At 43.3% G+C, this 13,843-nt stretch overlaps 1 protein-coding gene across 1 annotated transcript; it reads right to left on the bottom strand.

Moving 5' to 3' along the window:
* Positions 1 to 1,956: 1,956 nt before the first annotated feature.
* slc7a14a (solute carrier family 7 member 14a) lies at positions 1,957 to 12,684 on the bottom strand (the record flags this gene model as incomplete). Its single annotated transcript, XM_083923711.1, has 9 exons — positions 1,957 to 2,255; positions 3,294 to 3,520; positions 3,609 to 4,114; positions 4,883 to 5,030; positions 5,125 to 5,333; positions 7,787 to 7,933; positions 8,043 to 8,260; positions 11,775 to 12,011; positions 12,378 to 12,684. The coding sequence occupies 9 exons, from the start codon at positions 12,682 to 12,684 to the stop codon at positions 1,957 to 1,959; spliced, it is 2,298 nt and encodes a 765-aa protein (XP_083779837.1).
* Positions 12,685 to 13,843: the final 1,159 nt, after the last annotated feature.

Raw genomic sequence — 13,843 nt, 5'->3', positions numbered from 1 at the left:
GCATGAAGTGGGAAGTAGATAAGGGAAGAGTTGGGCTGGAAGAGCAAAGGAGCGGTGGAAGTAGAAGACACAATGTTTAGAAGGATGAATCGGAGTTAAAAGCAAAAGAGTGAAGGAGAAAGGTAGAGAGATGGAAGAGAAGGGATTGTATTTCAGTTCACACAATGCACAAGAAAAACTCTAACTTATGTACAGCACAATCCTTCTCCATTAGGTACGAAAATTGTTAACCCACAGCCATCCAGGGCATTATTAATACTTCATTTGGACCTTCCCCTTGACTTGGACAAAAACTAAAATACCCTCTCCCAATATCTAGACATACAGTAATGTTCCAGTACAATTCATCATTAATAACTTATTAATAAAATCTGAAAAGGAAATTAAAATTTGGGAGAAAATTAAAAAAAAATGTCCTTACCCCCCTTCCTCACTAATAATAATATAATCCTGTGCCGTACCCAATATTGTTTACATCTCTGGAGATGCAAACTATGCATAAAATCCATTTCCTGAATTGAATGAACTGAAAATAACTTCCTTCCGAGTTCTGGTAAACAGCAGGAACCGCATCAAAAAGAGAGACAAGCACACAGAAAAAAATATGACATTCATCACAATAAACCATGCATGTTATCAATTAGAATTCAACCTGTTCTCTCTCTCTCTCTCTCTCTCTCTCTCTCTCTCTCTCTCTCTCTCTCTCTCTCTCTCTCTCTCTCTCTCTCTCTCTCTCTCTCTCTCTCTCTCTCTCTCTCTCTCTCTCTCTCTCTCTCTCTCTCTCTCTCTCTCTCTCTCTCTCTCTCTCTCTCTCTCTCTCTCTCTCTCTCTCTCTCTCTCTCTCTCTCTCTCTCTCTCTCTCTCTCTCTCTCTCTCTCTCTCTCTCTCTCTCTCTCTCTCTCTTTAGGTACACAGATGAGCTGACAAGCCTGTGTTATATTGCACCATGAGCTGCTTCGTTGCGGGCAAACTGATTTTCAGCTTCATGCTGGGGCAAAGAGTGGGAAGAACAAAAACCCAACAAAAACATACTTGCACATCGACAGTGAATCCACCTGAAAAAACACACTTTATATCGACACACACAGACATGAAAATAGATGTAAAAGGTGGAGTTTGATTCCACATACACCCTCTCACATACACAGGCAAAATGAAAGTAGAAAACAGACATAATCAGAAACTCACATACACACACAGTAGATGAAGGCACTATTGCAAGCAAAGTCCAAGTACTATTTGTGACAGAAAACATCAACAGCCTCTTCCCGATCCACTCCTGAATCCCTTGGGCTAGATGTTAGGGGTCAGGGGAAATATTTAAAACAGAGACAAAGCAATTTTTGATTTTTTTGTGTGTAGCTGTATGTAAGTGAGCAGAGAAAGTAGACCTGTACATAGGAAATAGTTTGGGCTTGGCATGCTGTCATCTAACTTTCCTGTCAGTCCGTGTTGAAAAGGAAGAGAGATGCTGATTCATCTGCCCCTTGCTCATCACCTTCTCCTCTCCCTTATCCCGTCAATTCCTAGTTTCACACGGATTGCTCGATTAACAATGTTTCATGGTTCACGGTGCAGTGAACCGCGTTATATTTTATGTCCTGCTACGTTCGCACTTTTCTATCTGGCCTTTGTGTGGGATGTGGACTCCAGTAAGTGAATAACAAGTGACTGTGACAAGACACTTGACCTTGACGTCCTCATTTGCTGTGTGAGCTGGGGAGCCAAGCGTGGTAGAGTACTGAGAATGACAAGCCATTCCACTGCCAAGAAACTATCTAGCCCAAGGGTTAGAAACAAACAAATACACACACACATGCAGGCATGCACACACACACGCACGCACACACGCACGCACGCGCACACAATCATTCATGCACTCACACTACTCTTCCCCTCTCTTTCCCCAGGTAGCAAACAAGGCAGTACATTCAGGGTAACACAGAGTCAGTCCCATCAGAAATCCATTGGATCCTCAGTCGCGAGGCTGTTATTGGCAATGGTCCTGCCTCCACCTTTGGATTGCGCCCCGTCACTTTCGGGTTTCGCCTCAGGGGGTGGTGTGAGCCCCGATCCCCCCGCCGGCGCACCCCAGGGGTCAGTGGTAGGCGGGTAGAAATCGTCGTCGAAGCCGCAGAAGCCCTCGTCCACACCTTGATCGTAGCGCTGGTAGGTGGAGGCGTGCACCTCGTTCTCTCTGGCCGTGATCTCCAGCGTACTATGCCACATGCCATAGCCAAAGTAGATGAGCACACCTTAAGAGACACAAACAGACAAATACTGTATAAGCATACAGTATACACACATAACCAGAGCTGACAGCACTATTTTAAAAGCTCAATAATACATCTAGGTAAGAAATAGAAGAGGGAGAAGAGAAAGTAAAGTCTCCATCAACTTAAAAAAAACAATTCATCCCACTGAGTGAGTCATAAAAATACAGCAAATCCTACTCACACAGAAAAAAAACATACAGATGCCCACCAGTATTTGTGTACAAAGAAAAACAGCTCTTCCAGACGGATATGATGTCTTTACATTAGCAGTAAAAAAGACAAAAAAGACAAGTTTAACTGCAGGCTTTTACACAGCAAGTACACACATACACACATACACACACACACACACACACAGGGGAGTGGCAGGGGAGGGCCGGCACAGTGCCTGGCTTTTAGAGACAGTCTTGCTGTCTGTGCTGACCTAACTCAAGGTAACCCAGTCCCATTACAGATATGATGCCTTCATAACAATTCATGTTCTCTCATTGTTGTCAGATTATATTCACATTAATATTAACACCACACACACACACACACACACACACACACACACACACACACACACACACACACACACACACACACACACACACACACACACACACACACACACACACACACACACACACACACACACACACACACACACACACACACACACACACACACACACACACACACACACACACACACACACACACACACACACAAAGATGTTCGGACGGATACAGCTGAGGCAGGAAATAAAAGTGAAATGAGACTTCCTTGTTTTCCAATAAAAAGCAAACAAAGCGAGTAAGTGAGACAAGATCTAGATTTTACTGGCTCACTGAGCCGATGAGAAATGCGTCATTAAGTAATGAAATGAAATCTATCACTCCATTGTTTAAAATCAAAACATGATGAGTTCCCATCTGTCCAGTAACAACACAAAACCCATCTTTAAAATCTGGTGATAAAACACACGAGACCAAAATCAAAGACAAACTGCCATTCAGTGAGGTGGTGGCTTACCCACGATGCACCAGATTGAAAACCGTATCCAGGTGATGGCAGACAGTTTAAGCATGAGGTAGATGTTGACCAGCATGGCTGAAGCAGGAACAAAGGGTACACAAGGTGCCATGTAGGGCAGCCGCTTAGGGTTCTCTGGCTGCTGGAGGATGATGATGACGAGCAGGGCAAGGAAGATGATGAAGAAGATTAACAGCAGCAAAGCCCACCAGCGACCCTCCGCAATACTGCTCGCTCCTAGGAGGAGAGGAAACAAGAAAAAAAGATGAATCTGTGGTCGCGCTATGTAGTAAATCCCTTTCTGAATTTGTTCACATGTTCTCACCAAAAATGATGAAGGAGCAGAAAGCGAAGATGGAAATGAAGAGGAGCAGCACACACACAGTGACAGTTTTCCCCGTGGCTGCAGTAGGCCTGTCCATCTTTCCCGGGAGGCCCAATCGGATTCTCAAGGTGTAGTAGCGGGGTCCGATGAGCTTCTTCAACCGCCGGGACAACCCGCCCTCTGTCTCTTCGGCTTCAATACCAGTGGTCATATCCACTGTGCCGTAGTTCGGGTGGCTGGCGGTGTAGGCGTTTTTATCTGGTTTGCCTATCAGCATCTCGTTGTCACCCAGTGATGGCAGGTTTTTGGCTCCACAGGTGTTTGTGGCCGGACCCCCGTACTCCTCTGCCTCGCTGGTTGGTGAACAGGCGTCTTTCTCGCACTCAGCCAGAACACCTTCCTTTTTCTTGGTGTTCTGTTCCTCGGAGAGGAAGTTCACAAAGCCGTGGATGTCGCCCTCAGGTTGGTAACGCAACAGGAGTACACACAGGCTTACCTGCAGACCAGGAGGAGGAATAATTTGGTTCTTTTAAGATAAAAAGACTTGACCCCATTGCCACAAAAAAGTGCTTCTTAAAGTCACTTCTTCCCACAAGAAGAATGGTTTCAAAAAATGTGTTGTGAAGCAAAAGAACATATGCATTTTGAGTTTTACAGGATTTGGTTTATTTTATTTGGTTTACTAGCATTTCATTCATGCACCAGTACCAGTGGCTCACTGATATCTCAGCTGATCTCTCAGCGGCTACCAGCTAAGACTCGCCGTTTGTGTATGTTTACAGCTACTGCATAATTCTGTATGACTCATGTGTTGGAGTTAAGGTTGTCATGATATCAAAATATTAAACTTCAGTACAATAATAGTAAAACAGCAATAGTCGTTTCCACTTTCAATACTACAGCAAAAAGGAAAAAAAAGTCGTTGGCATATAAAATTAGACCTTTTTTTTCTCTTTTTGAAATTAACAACCTGCAAACAGTGCTGGTACTGGTAATGTCACTTAACCCAAATCAGCACAAAGTGGATTTGCTTTCCCTTGGTTTTATCTGTGCAGCCTTGGGTTGAAAGTGTGATTGTAGATCTGCTTCGGTACTTTCAATAATCACAATAATTGAATATACCAGTATACAGAGGAATTGAATTGTCTCAGAATAAATATCTGCAATACACTGAGCTAAATATAGTGAGTCAGCTGCACCTTGCAAGTGCAGTACCCATATGGTCTATACTGTGTAGATGTGTCCACCATCATTATCCACTCACCAGGGTGTAGGCCAGCAGGGTTCCTATGGACATCATCTCAATTAGGTCTCTGAGGCTCACCAGCAGGGACAGCAGGGCAGCTAGAAAGCCTGACACCACACAGGCAACAGCAGGGGTCTCTGTGTAGGAAGACACATTGGCCAGGAACCTAAACACACACAAACATGGGTTGAATGTGACTCACACACATCATTTATATTGATATTAAATATAATGAACACTAAATAACAGTGTGGACTGACTTAAAGAGGAGGCCGTCTCCCGCCATGGCATAGATGACCCTGGGCAAGGGGAACAGGGACCCCAGGAGGGAAACAGTGAGTCCAGCTATGGAGCCCACCGCCACTATATACTTTGCGAACATACAGCCATGTGCGGCAAACATCTCCATAAGTGGGGCGTCCGCGTCGATCTCATTATACGGCACCATCAGAGTCAGGATCACAGAAACCTGGATGGAATACAAAAAGAGAGGTTGTGAAAAGGACACTGTGTAGCGTTTTAAGTAATATATTACCTTAAATCAACATCTTTATTCATAAATAAATCCTCATTGCTGTACAATTACCTCTGCCATCAATCTGACTTATGCTTCTGAGTGAATGATTTCTTATCTGTATTTACATAGAGCAGGTAAGTTCTATGGAGGCTTCCATGTCGCAACCAGGTTGCAACGCATGTTTGAAAAAGCGAGGCGCTAGAGAGCACTCTTCTTTTGAATGCAATATACAATTTTACCACAAGATAGGAGAAAAAACTACACAGTGCTACTTTATATAATTAGCAGAGCACTATGTTACAATATCAAAAAATAAAAAGTTAACCAGATGTTTATCATTAAAATATTACTTAAATACAATAGAGAGGAGCTAGTCGACACATGCTCTGCAGAATAGCCACCTGAAATCATGAATGTAGCTTTATCTGAAGCCACTACGTGTATACATACTAATTTTCAGCTCCACAACAGCTACTAAATCGAGCTTATTTGGAGGTTGTTTCCAAGGTCAGAAGTAAACTTTGAACTGCAGCTTTTAAGATGAGGTGTGCAAAACCGGGCAACCTCCATATGCTAATGAAATTGCGAGGACATGATCGAAAAGTTCAAGAACAGCAACTAAATCCGAATAAATCAGAATAATTTGGCTGATGCTATAATCATATAGACATTTAGGCTTTAATACTGACAAATGTTACATTCTCACAATCTAGCATGCCACATCTAGCAGGTTCAGCACACCGCACCACATGCAAAGTGTTTATTAGTCATGCTTGTCTCTCACTGTGTGTGTGCGAGTGTGCGCGATTTTGGTACTCATATTTGATGTGTGAAATCATGCAGGGCCATCTGTCACAGATACTGTGCTGCAAAAGAGTGGGATTTGCATGAACAGATTGCAGAGAGAGAGAGAGGGAGAGAGAGGGAGAGAGAGAGAGAGAGAGAGAGAGAGAGAGAGAGAGAGAGAGAGAGAGAGAGAGAGAGAGAGAGAGAGAGAGAGAGAGAGAGAAATAATTAAAAAAGACTAACCCTCACAGAGAGGAAGCTATAAAGATCATTCTCCTCCTAGTAGCCTGGTGCCCTTTAACCCTTCCTTCAATCTGGGCACAGGCATGCTGGCAGTGTGTGAACCAGTCAAAGGGGACGATACTAATCTGGAGGGAATCCTACAACAAATCCTGGTTTAACATATTTGTTTGAGAGAGCAAAGCTGACCTGAACTGCATCCTGTTGCCCATTTTAGCTTGCTAAATGTCAGCTAATTTTCAACTTCCGCAAATGCGGGTTTTTCCAAAAGCACCTCCCTCACTGTCCACATAAGTGAATTTGTACTGACGTCCACTTGAATGGATGTGAGGAAGTTCAACATGGAAAAACAGTCAAGGGGAGCACTGAGTGAAAGTCCTACTCCTACGGATGGAGCTACAGTGCGTCTTACACTCCCTCACTTTAATGTCAATCCAATGCCACCAGAGGAAAGATATGACATGTAATGTGCTTAATGATTAATGTGATCCTGGATCTTATACTGCAGCAGCTAGACGTCCCGATGGAGCCGAAAGTTATTCCAAGAAGTCTACAGAATGAGACAGATGAAAGAAGGACGGAGATAAAGAGAAGCTGAGAAAACAGATTTTGTAGCTCAAAAATAAGATTATTTGGAGAAATAGATGCGACTGGGAGACGGAGACAGAGAAAGACGAGTTATTCAAAGAGACGTCGATGAGTTTTAATGCAGTCTTTGGCCCCAGGCGCTGTTGAAAAATCCTCTCTTCCCATTGGCTGCTACTACACGGTACCCATAGCAACAACCATCCAACACAAACGTGTCAAAGTCAGAAACCTGGGAGGGTGTGCGAGTTGAATACGTAAAGATCAGAGAGGGAGCACACAGGGGCAGCATCTTGAGGTTTGATCTTCCCATCATTTTGTCACTGACACTTGGCAACACATGAAGGTGAGTGATGATACATATACAAGTAGATGTAAATTCCTATGGTTTAATTTGTCATCTCAAATTTTTAATCAAGAATTATGCCAATAAATAGTGTAGCTAAATGACCAACACATGGACTAAAATTCAGGTTTGTTTTCAAATCAGTGATTAAATTGCATTTATTAACATTCAAAATGTTTGGGGAAAAACTGTGTGGGTGTAGGAATTATAAACTATGATTGTAGCCTTCTGTCTTCCCACTATCGATGTAATCGTATTCATCGATGAAATGGAGTCCAGTCATTATCTCACCTCATTACCTCACTGTGCATGAAAACTGTGTTTTGTTGCTGTAGTGATCATTTGAGTATTTTGCCATCCTCATGCCACTTGTTACCTCTGAAACGCTAATAAAAAGGGAAACAAATGGGTATGGGTAGTATGTCTGTAGTCCTTAAAGGGAACTCACAGAGACGTAGGCAGTGAGGCAGGTGATGAGTGAGGCAGTGATGGCATAAGGGATAGAGGTGTTGGGACTCTTGGCCTCCTCTCCTGTTGTAGCAATGATGTCAAATCCGATGAAGGCATAGAAACAGGTGGCTGCACCCTGCATCACCTGGAAACAGAAGCAAGAGAAATGATCGCTTACATGAACAGCATTAGCAGACGGGCTCTTTCTCAACCTTCCTTACTATCTGTATGTGTGTGTGAATGTGTGTGCGTACCCCTGACCAGCCAAAGGGTAGGAATCTCCCCTCGTCCCAGTTCTCTCCGTTGACGAAGAACAGCCCGGCGATCATCATGAACACCCAAACTATGAGGTTGATGACGTTCAGCACGTTGTTGAAGCCCACAGAGTTTTTCACTCCCAAAGCAACTATCACCGTCACCAGCAGCGCTATCAGCAGCGCCAGCAGGTCCGGGTACGACTGCTCCCCTTTACCTGAAGGAGACGGTTAGGATTAGAACACATGTACACTGATATTATAGTTGTACACACTGTAGATATAGGTAAGGGTCATTTGATTAATCAATTAATTATATAGCTATAAAATTGTGAAAAATGCTCCTCTCAACTTCTCAGAGTCCAATTCCCGGTGAAACAGAATATATCAGAGGTGTACAGTTGCTAGATTGACTTAAATCAGTTCCTACACATTTGATTGGAATGCTAAAATGTGGGTATGCTTAGAGTTTAGTGTGATATGCAGTTACAGAGTACTGTTGGCTACACGCACGCACGCACACACACACACACACACACACACACACACACACACACACACACACACACACACACACACACACACACACACACACACACACACACACACACACACACACACACACACACACACACACACACACACACACACACACACACACACACACACACACACACACACACACACACACACACACACACACACACACACACACACACACACACACACACACACACACAGCTCCCTCACATGTTCTTAGATTAGGAGGACAAGGGAGAGATGAATGAACAGATCTCAGCCACATCCACAAGTTTGTACCCACTGATATCCAAATACATATCTAATACTATTCCTATCTTGCTCTGCTATCTAGTACGACCCACAAACAGTGAAGTGTGCTTTTATACAACCGGTGTGACTACCTAGTCGCCCAAAGTCTCATTTGATTGGATGAACTTTTGTAAATGTGCAAGCTGAGTCATCAATTATTGGAAACCATTTGTTAAATACCAGTTGTTAAAGAACAAATTGCAACGGCTGGGAAAGGCCGATCAATTCAAGCTTTTGGAACAAGTAAGTCAATTGTTTTCCAAAGTCAAGGATGAACGTTCAAGCTCAAAAAAGCAGACCATTAAATTGATTGGCAAACTAGTTGTTTTATCACTACTATGGATCATTTAAAAAGTCACTTCAGGTATGAAGCACAGTGCATGCACAAGGGTTAGCAGTTCAAGGACAGGGTGAGTTTTACAAAGTCATCGTTCCTAAAACCTTTTTTTTTTCTTGAAACATCAAAAGGGCCTTTCTAAAAAATTTGTCGTAGCGTTTCCAAAATTGAAAATACACTTATATTTGCAGCAACTGTCAACCACGCTAAAGCATAAGTTTGAATGCACTGTAAAACAATAATTACCATTTAACGTGCACATTTCACAGGAACTCAGTCTTTATAAATACACACAGGTGGTCACACAGAAACTAATGAGACATATTTTGAGCTTAATTCCACGCTTTCCTGGTGATGTGGAGAAACAGATGTTTATCTCCAGCAGGAAAAGGAAAACATTAACTTTCCATTATGGTGCGGGGCAGCTGGCCACGCTGCAAATCATGTGACCGCTACCACCGCTTTGACAGTGTCCGACAGGAAAAGACAGTCAGGGCAGTGTCACCCAGATAGACACAGCTGGCACACACATCAGCTATAGTGTTACACCAGATTAGCAGGCACTGCCCTCATGGTACTGCGTATGACCTGGAAAAATGTTTTTGCATGAATCATTTGAAATCTAAGATGCTGCTGTCACTTTCCGTAATGACATGATTTCCAAGATTAAGCAGTGACACACATCGTTTGGATGCTCCATGGAAACAAATCTGATACAGGTTGGTGTTGTTTTCATTTTTTTCTCTCTCACACACACTCACTGCCATCTTTCTGCCATCATTCTATCAATAAATATGGAAATATTACTTGTATTTCATCAAATTTAATACAATTTATTCTTATAAACTGAGTACTCACTCCTGTTTTTCATAATATTCTCAATAGAACTCTGCGGTCTTCTCCTTTGTTTTCACCGGGGACGGTGATTTTAAGTGACGTAGGGTTGCTCTCTTCTATAAAATAAAAACTAGCCTGGTACAAAAAAATTAAATTAAAAAAATCACCCCCTTCAGTGTAATGAGTCCTTACCCCAAGTGAAGGAGTTCAAGTACCTCGGGATCATGTTCACGAGTGAGGGGACGATGGAGCGTGAGTTTGGCCGGAGAATCGGAGCAGCGGGGGCGGTGTTGCAGTCGCTCTACCGCACCGTTGTGACGAAAAGAGAGCTGAGCCGGAAGGCAAAGCTCTCGATCTACCGGTCAATCTTCGTTCCTACCCTCACCTATGGTCATGAAAGTTGGGTCATGACCGAAAGAACGAGGTCGCGAGTACAAGCGGCCGAAATGGGTTTTCTCAGGAGGGTGGCTGGAGTCTCCCTTAGAGAGAGGGGGAGAAGTTCAGCCATCCGTGAGGAACTCGGAGTAGAGCCGCTGCTCCTTAGCGTTGAAAGGAGCCAGTTGAGGTGGTTCAGGCATCTAGTAAGGATGCCCCCTGGGCGCCTCCCTAGGGAGGTGTTCCAGGCACGTCCAGCTGGGAGGAGGCCTCGGGGAAGACCCAGGACCAGGTGGAGAGATTATATCTCCACACTGGCCTGGGAACGCCTCGGGATCCCCCAGTTAGAGCTGGTTAATGTGGCCCGGGAAAGGGAAGTTTGGGGTCCCCTGCTAAAGCTGCTGCCCCCGCGACCCGAACCCGGATAAGCGGATGAAGATGAGATGAGATGAGACCCCCTTCAGTGTTATTATAGAGATTCTACCTAAAAACGGGGGTCAATGTGATGTCGCTCTATTATGAAACCTGCCCCTAGAGATCACTCTGGGAACTGCGTTTTTTTTGGCACCTCTGTATTGGATCAACCAGGAAATCGCTGTGCTCGGGGCTTGGGGTCAACAGATTGGCATAGCTGTCAACTCAGAAGAACTCAGGTTGCCATTACAGAAGTAAGTATAGGTACAGAAAGAACAGAGTAAAAGGGATCGTTTCTGTCAGGAGGTCACTTGGTTCTTTGCTTGAGAGTTGAATATAGCTGATAGATGATAAGCTGAAGAAAGTGAAGACTCCTCTAGCAATCAACAAAATAAATGGACTAGTGAGACCATGCTCTTTTTTTTTAAATAGAAACACTTTATATTAGCTAAAAACTATTATTGTATTTGTTATGTATTAGCTACTGTATGTCCAAGGAATTTGAGTGAACATGCAACACAACCGAGTTAGAATTACCATCCTGCTGTTGTTTGCCTCCGCCTGACTCGTATAATATATGTAGTGGAGACTTTGAAGGAGTTTCATATAAGATATTAAGTGTATGTTTGTCATAATTAGTATGGCATCCTGACTTATGGCCAAAAGTTATTTTGTGAGGTCACAGTGAGAGAAATTCCCTCAAGGCGTTCCTGAGATATTGTGGTCACGAGAATGAGATGGATGGACAACCAAAAAAAAACATTATGCCTTGGGCTGCGGCTATTAGGCATAAAAAAGATACACTTTTTAGTTTTCCTTATCTGAATATGAATCCAAATTTTGAAACTAAAACTCACAATAACTTGGTATCAAAATCATAAGCTCAAGTCAAACCTTAATGTTTCTCTAAGTAAAACTACCCATCCTACCCAACTCACCCAAGCCCTTGAGCGTTCCGATGTGTGTAATCATAAAGTTGCTGATGCTGTGATTGGCCAGTGAGTCAGCCATGCTGCTGAGAGCCGACGCCCCCGCCGCCGTGCCAATCAGATACTCCAGAATCAAGTTCCAGCCGATGAAAAAGGCCACGCACTCCCCCACTGTCACGTAGCTGTATGTGTAGGCGGAACCTGTAGTCTTAGGCACCCGCACGCCAAACTCTGCATAACACACTCCTGTGGGACAGAAGAGGAGCCAGACACAGACACAGTTTCATATACACATCAGTGATATGACTGCATTATCATCCAAGTGAAAGGCTGACTTGAAGGTATTGATGGGTGCATTAAGGCGGTAGTAAACTATCCCTTGAGTGCCTTTTATATTATAGCTTTGTCCGTTTAATGTCTTTGCCCTTGTTATAATTGCATGGTTATTAAAAGGCTCTTCATATAAATCAAAGTGTAATTGGGACAAGAATGACTGTAACCTTTATATGCTGCCTATACTATGTTATAGTCAGTGCCTGTATGTGTGTGTGTGTGTTAAAGAGTGAGACACACAAAGAGTGTTTAAGAGCATAAAAAAGTCACACAATTCACCTGATAGTATGGAGGCCACAGCTGCGATAATGAAGGACATAATGACCCCCGGGCCAGCCATCTCCTTGGCGACCAGCCCCGAGACCACATACATCCCTGTCCCTACGCAGCTGCCCACGCCCAGCGACACCAGGTCCACTGTAGATAAGACCCGGGCGAGTCTGGTCCCATGTGAGCTGGTGCCCGTCATGGCCGAATCCAACATGGACTCCACAGGTTTGGTCCTCAGGACACGGGATGTAAAGGTGTTCCATGTCGAGCGCCACTGTACCCTTCGAGGGTCTAGCTTCCCTACCAGACTGCTCATACTGAGAGCTAAAAGGTCAAGGGTCAGAGTCAAAAGGGAAGAATTTCACAAGGAAGAGTGTGAAGTTCTCTTTTTGATTTTTTTTCTTTCGTATTTTTAATGTTTTCTTATGGAAACAATCATGTACAGCACTGCTGATGAGGAGTTATTCCGTAACCGAATGACGGCAGATACAAAGAAGATCCGATTTGGTGTTGCTGCCCGTGCCTCCGTGTTCTGCGACCTCTTGTCGCTTGTCCTGGTTTAGTGGAATGGCATCTCAGTTGTTCCCCACATGGTAAGAGAAAAAGTTATCTGAAAAACAGAGGTGGGATGGTTAATTTTTGCAGTATTTCACAGCACATTGCCTTATGTTATGCTTCTGTCACAATGCTCATTTAATTCATGCATGCAACACACAGGAGCCAAACGGTGGAGGTGCACTACGCATTTGTCCGCAAATGAAGTGTACCTGAATGAGGAAGCAGTTAATTAGCAGTCCTCTCCCTGTAGCCCTGTTGCTATAGTAGCCAAGCTCATTAGTGACGACAATGGACACCAAATCTTTTTTTTTTTTTTAAGGGGGAGGGGGAGCATAATGTCTATACTGCATATACTAACTGTACTAAACCTCCATAAAACTGTTAAATTTCATTGAGCACGTAGTCTGTGCGGCTTTATACTATCTCTATATATTTATATATAGAGCTGGGTCTGTCTGACGTTCCTGCCTGTAATAGGGAAGGTTTTCGTTGCCACCGTACTCTACAGGGGAATTGTTGGGTCTATGTTTATCATAAATAAGTCATAGAGTGTGTTCTTTGGAAATTACACAGTAATTATCCTGGTAATTTGCCTCTTACTAAAATAAGCTTGTCCTTACAAATAAGCGAATAAACTTATAATAAGCTGGTTATTTGTCAATAACTGAAACAAAATGGCAAATGACTGGACTGAAAATCAGCCATTTTCTACAGAGTCTACTGTAGTATAATTAGTATAATCAGTATACAATAATAATAATAATAATAACATACATAACATACCAAGTACTTTTGATTTCATACTTTCAATACATTTTGCTGATAATACTACTGTACTTTCATATTAGTAAACATGATCAACTCTAGGCTACACGGTGGTGTAGTAATTAGCACTGTTGCCTCACAGCGAGAAGGTT

Source organism: Echiichthys vipera, assembly GCF_963691815.1.
Source record: "Echiichthys vipera genome assembly, chromosome: 12".
Lineage (NCBI taxonomy): Eukaryota > Metazoa > Chordata > Actinopteri > Perciformes > Trachinidae > Echiichthys > Echiichthys vipera.
Note: the sequence above shows the minus strand (reverse complement) of the source record. Positions and strands in the feature narration are given on the sequence as shown.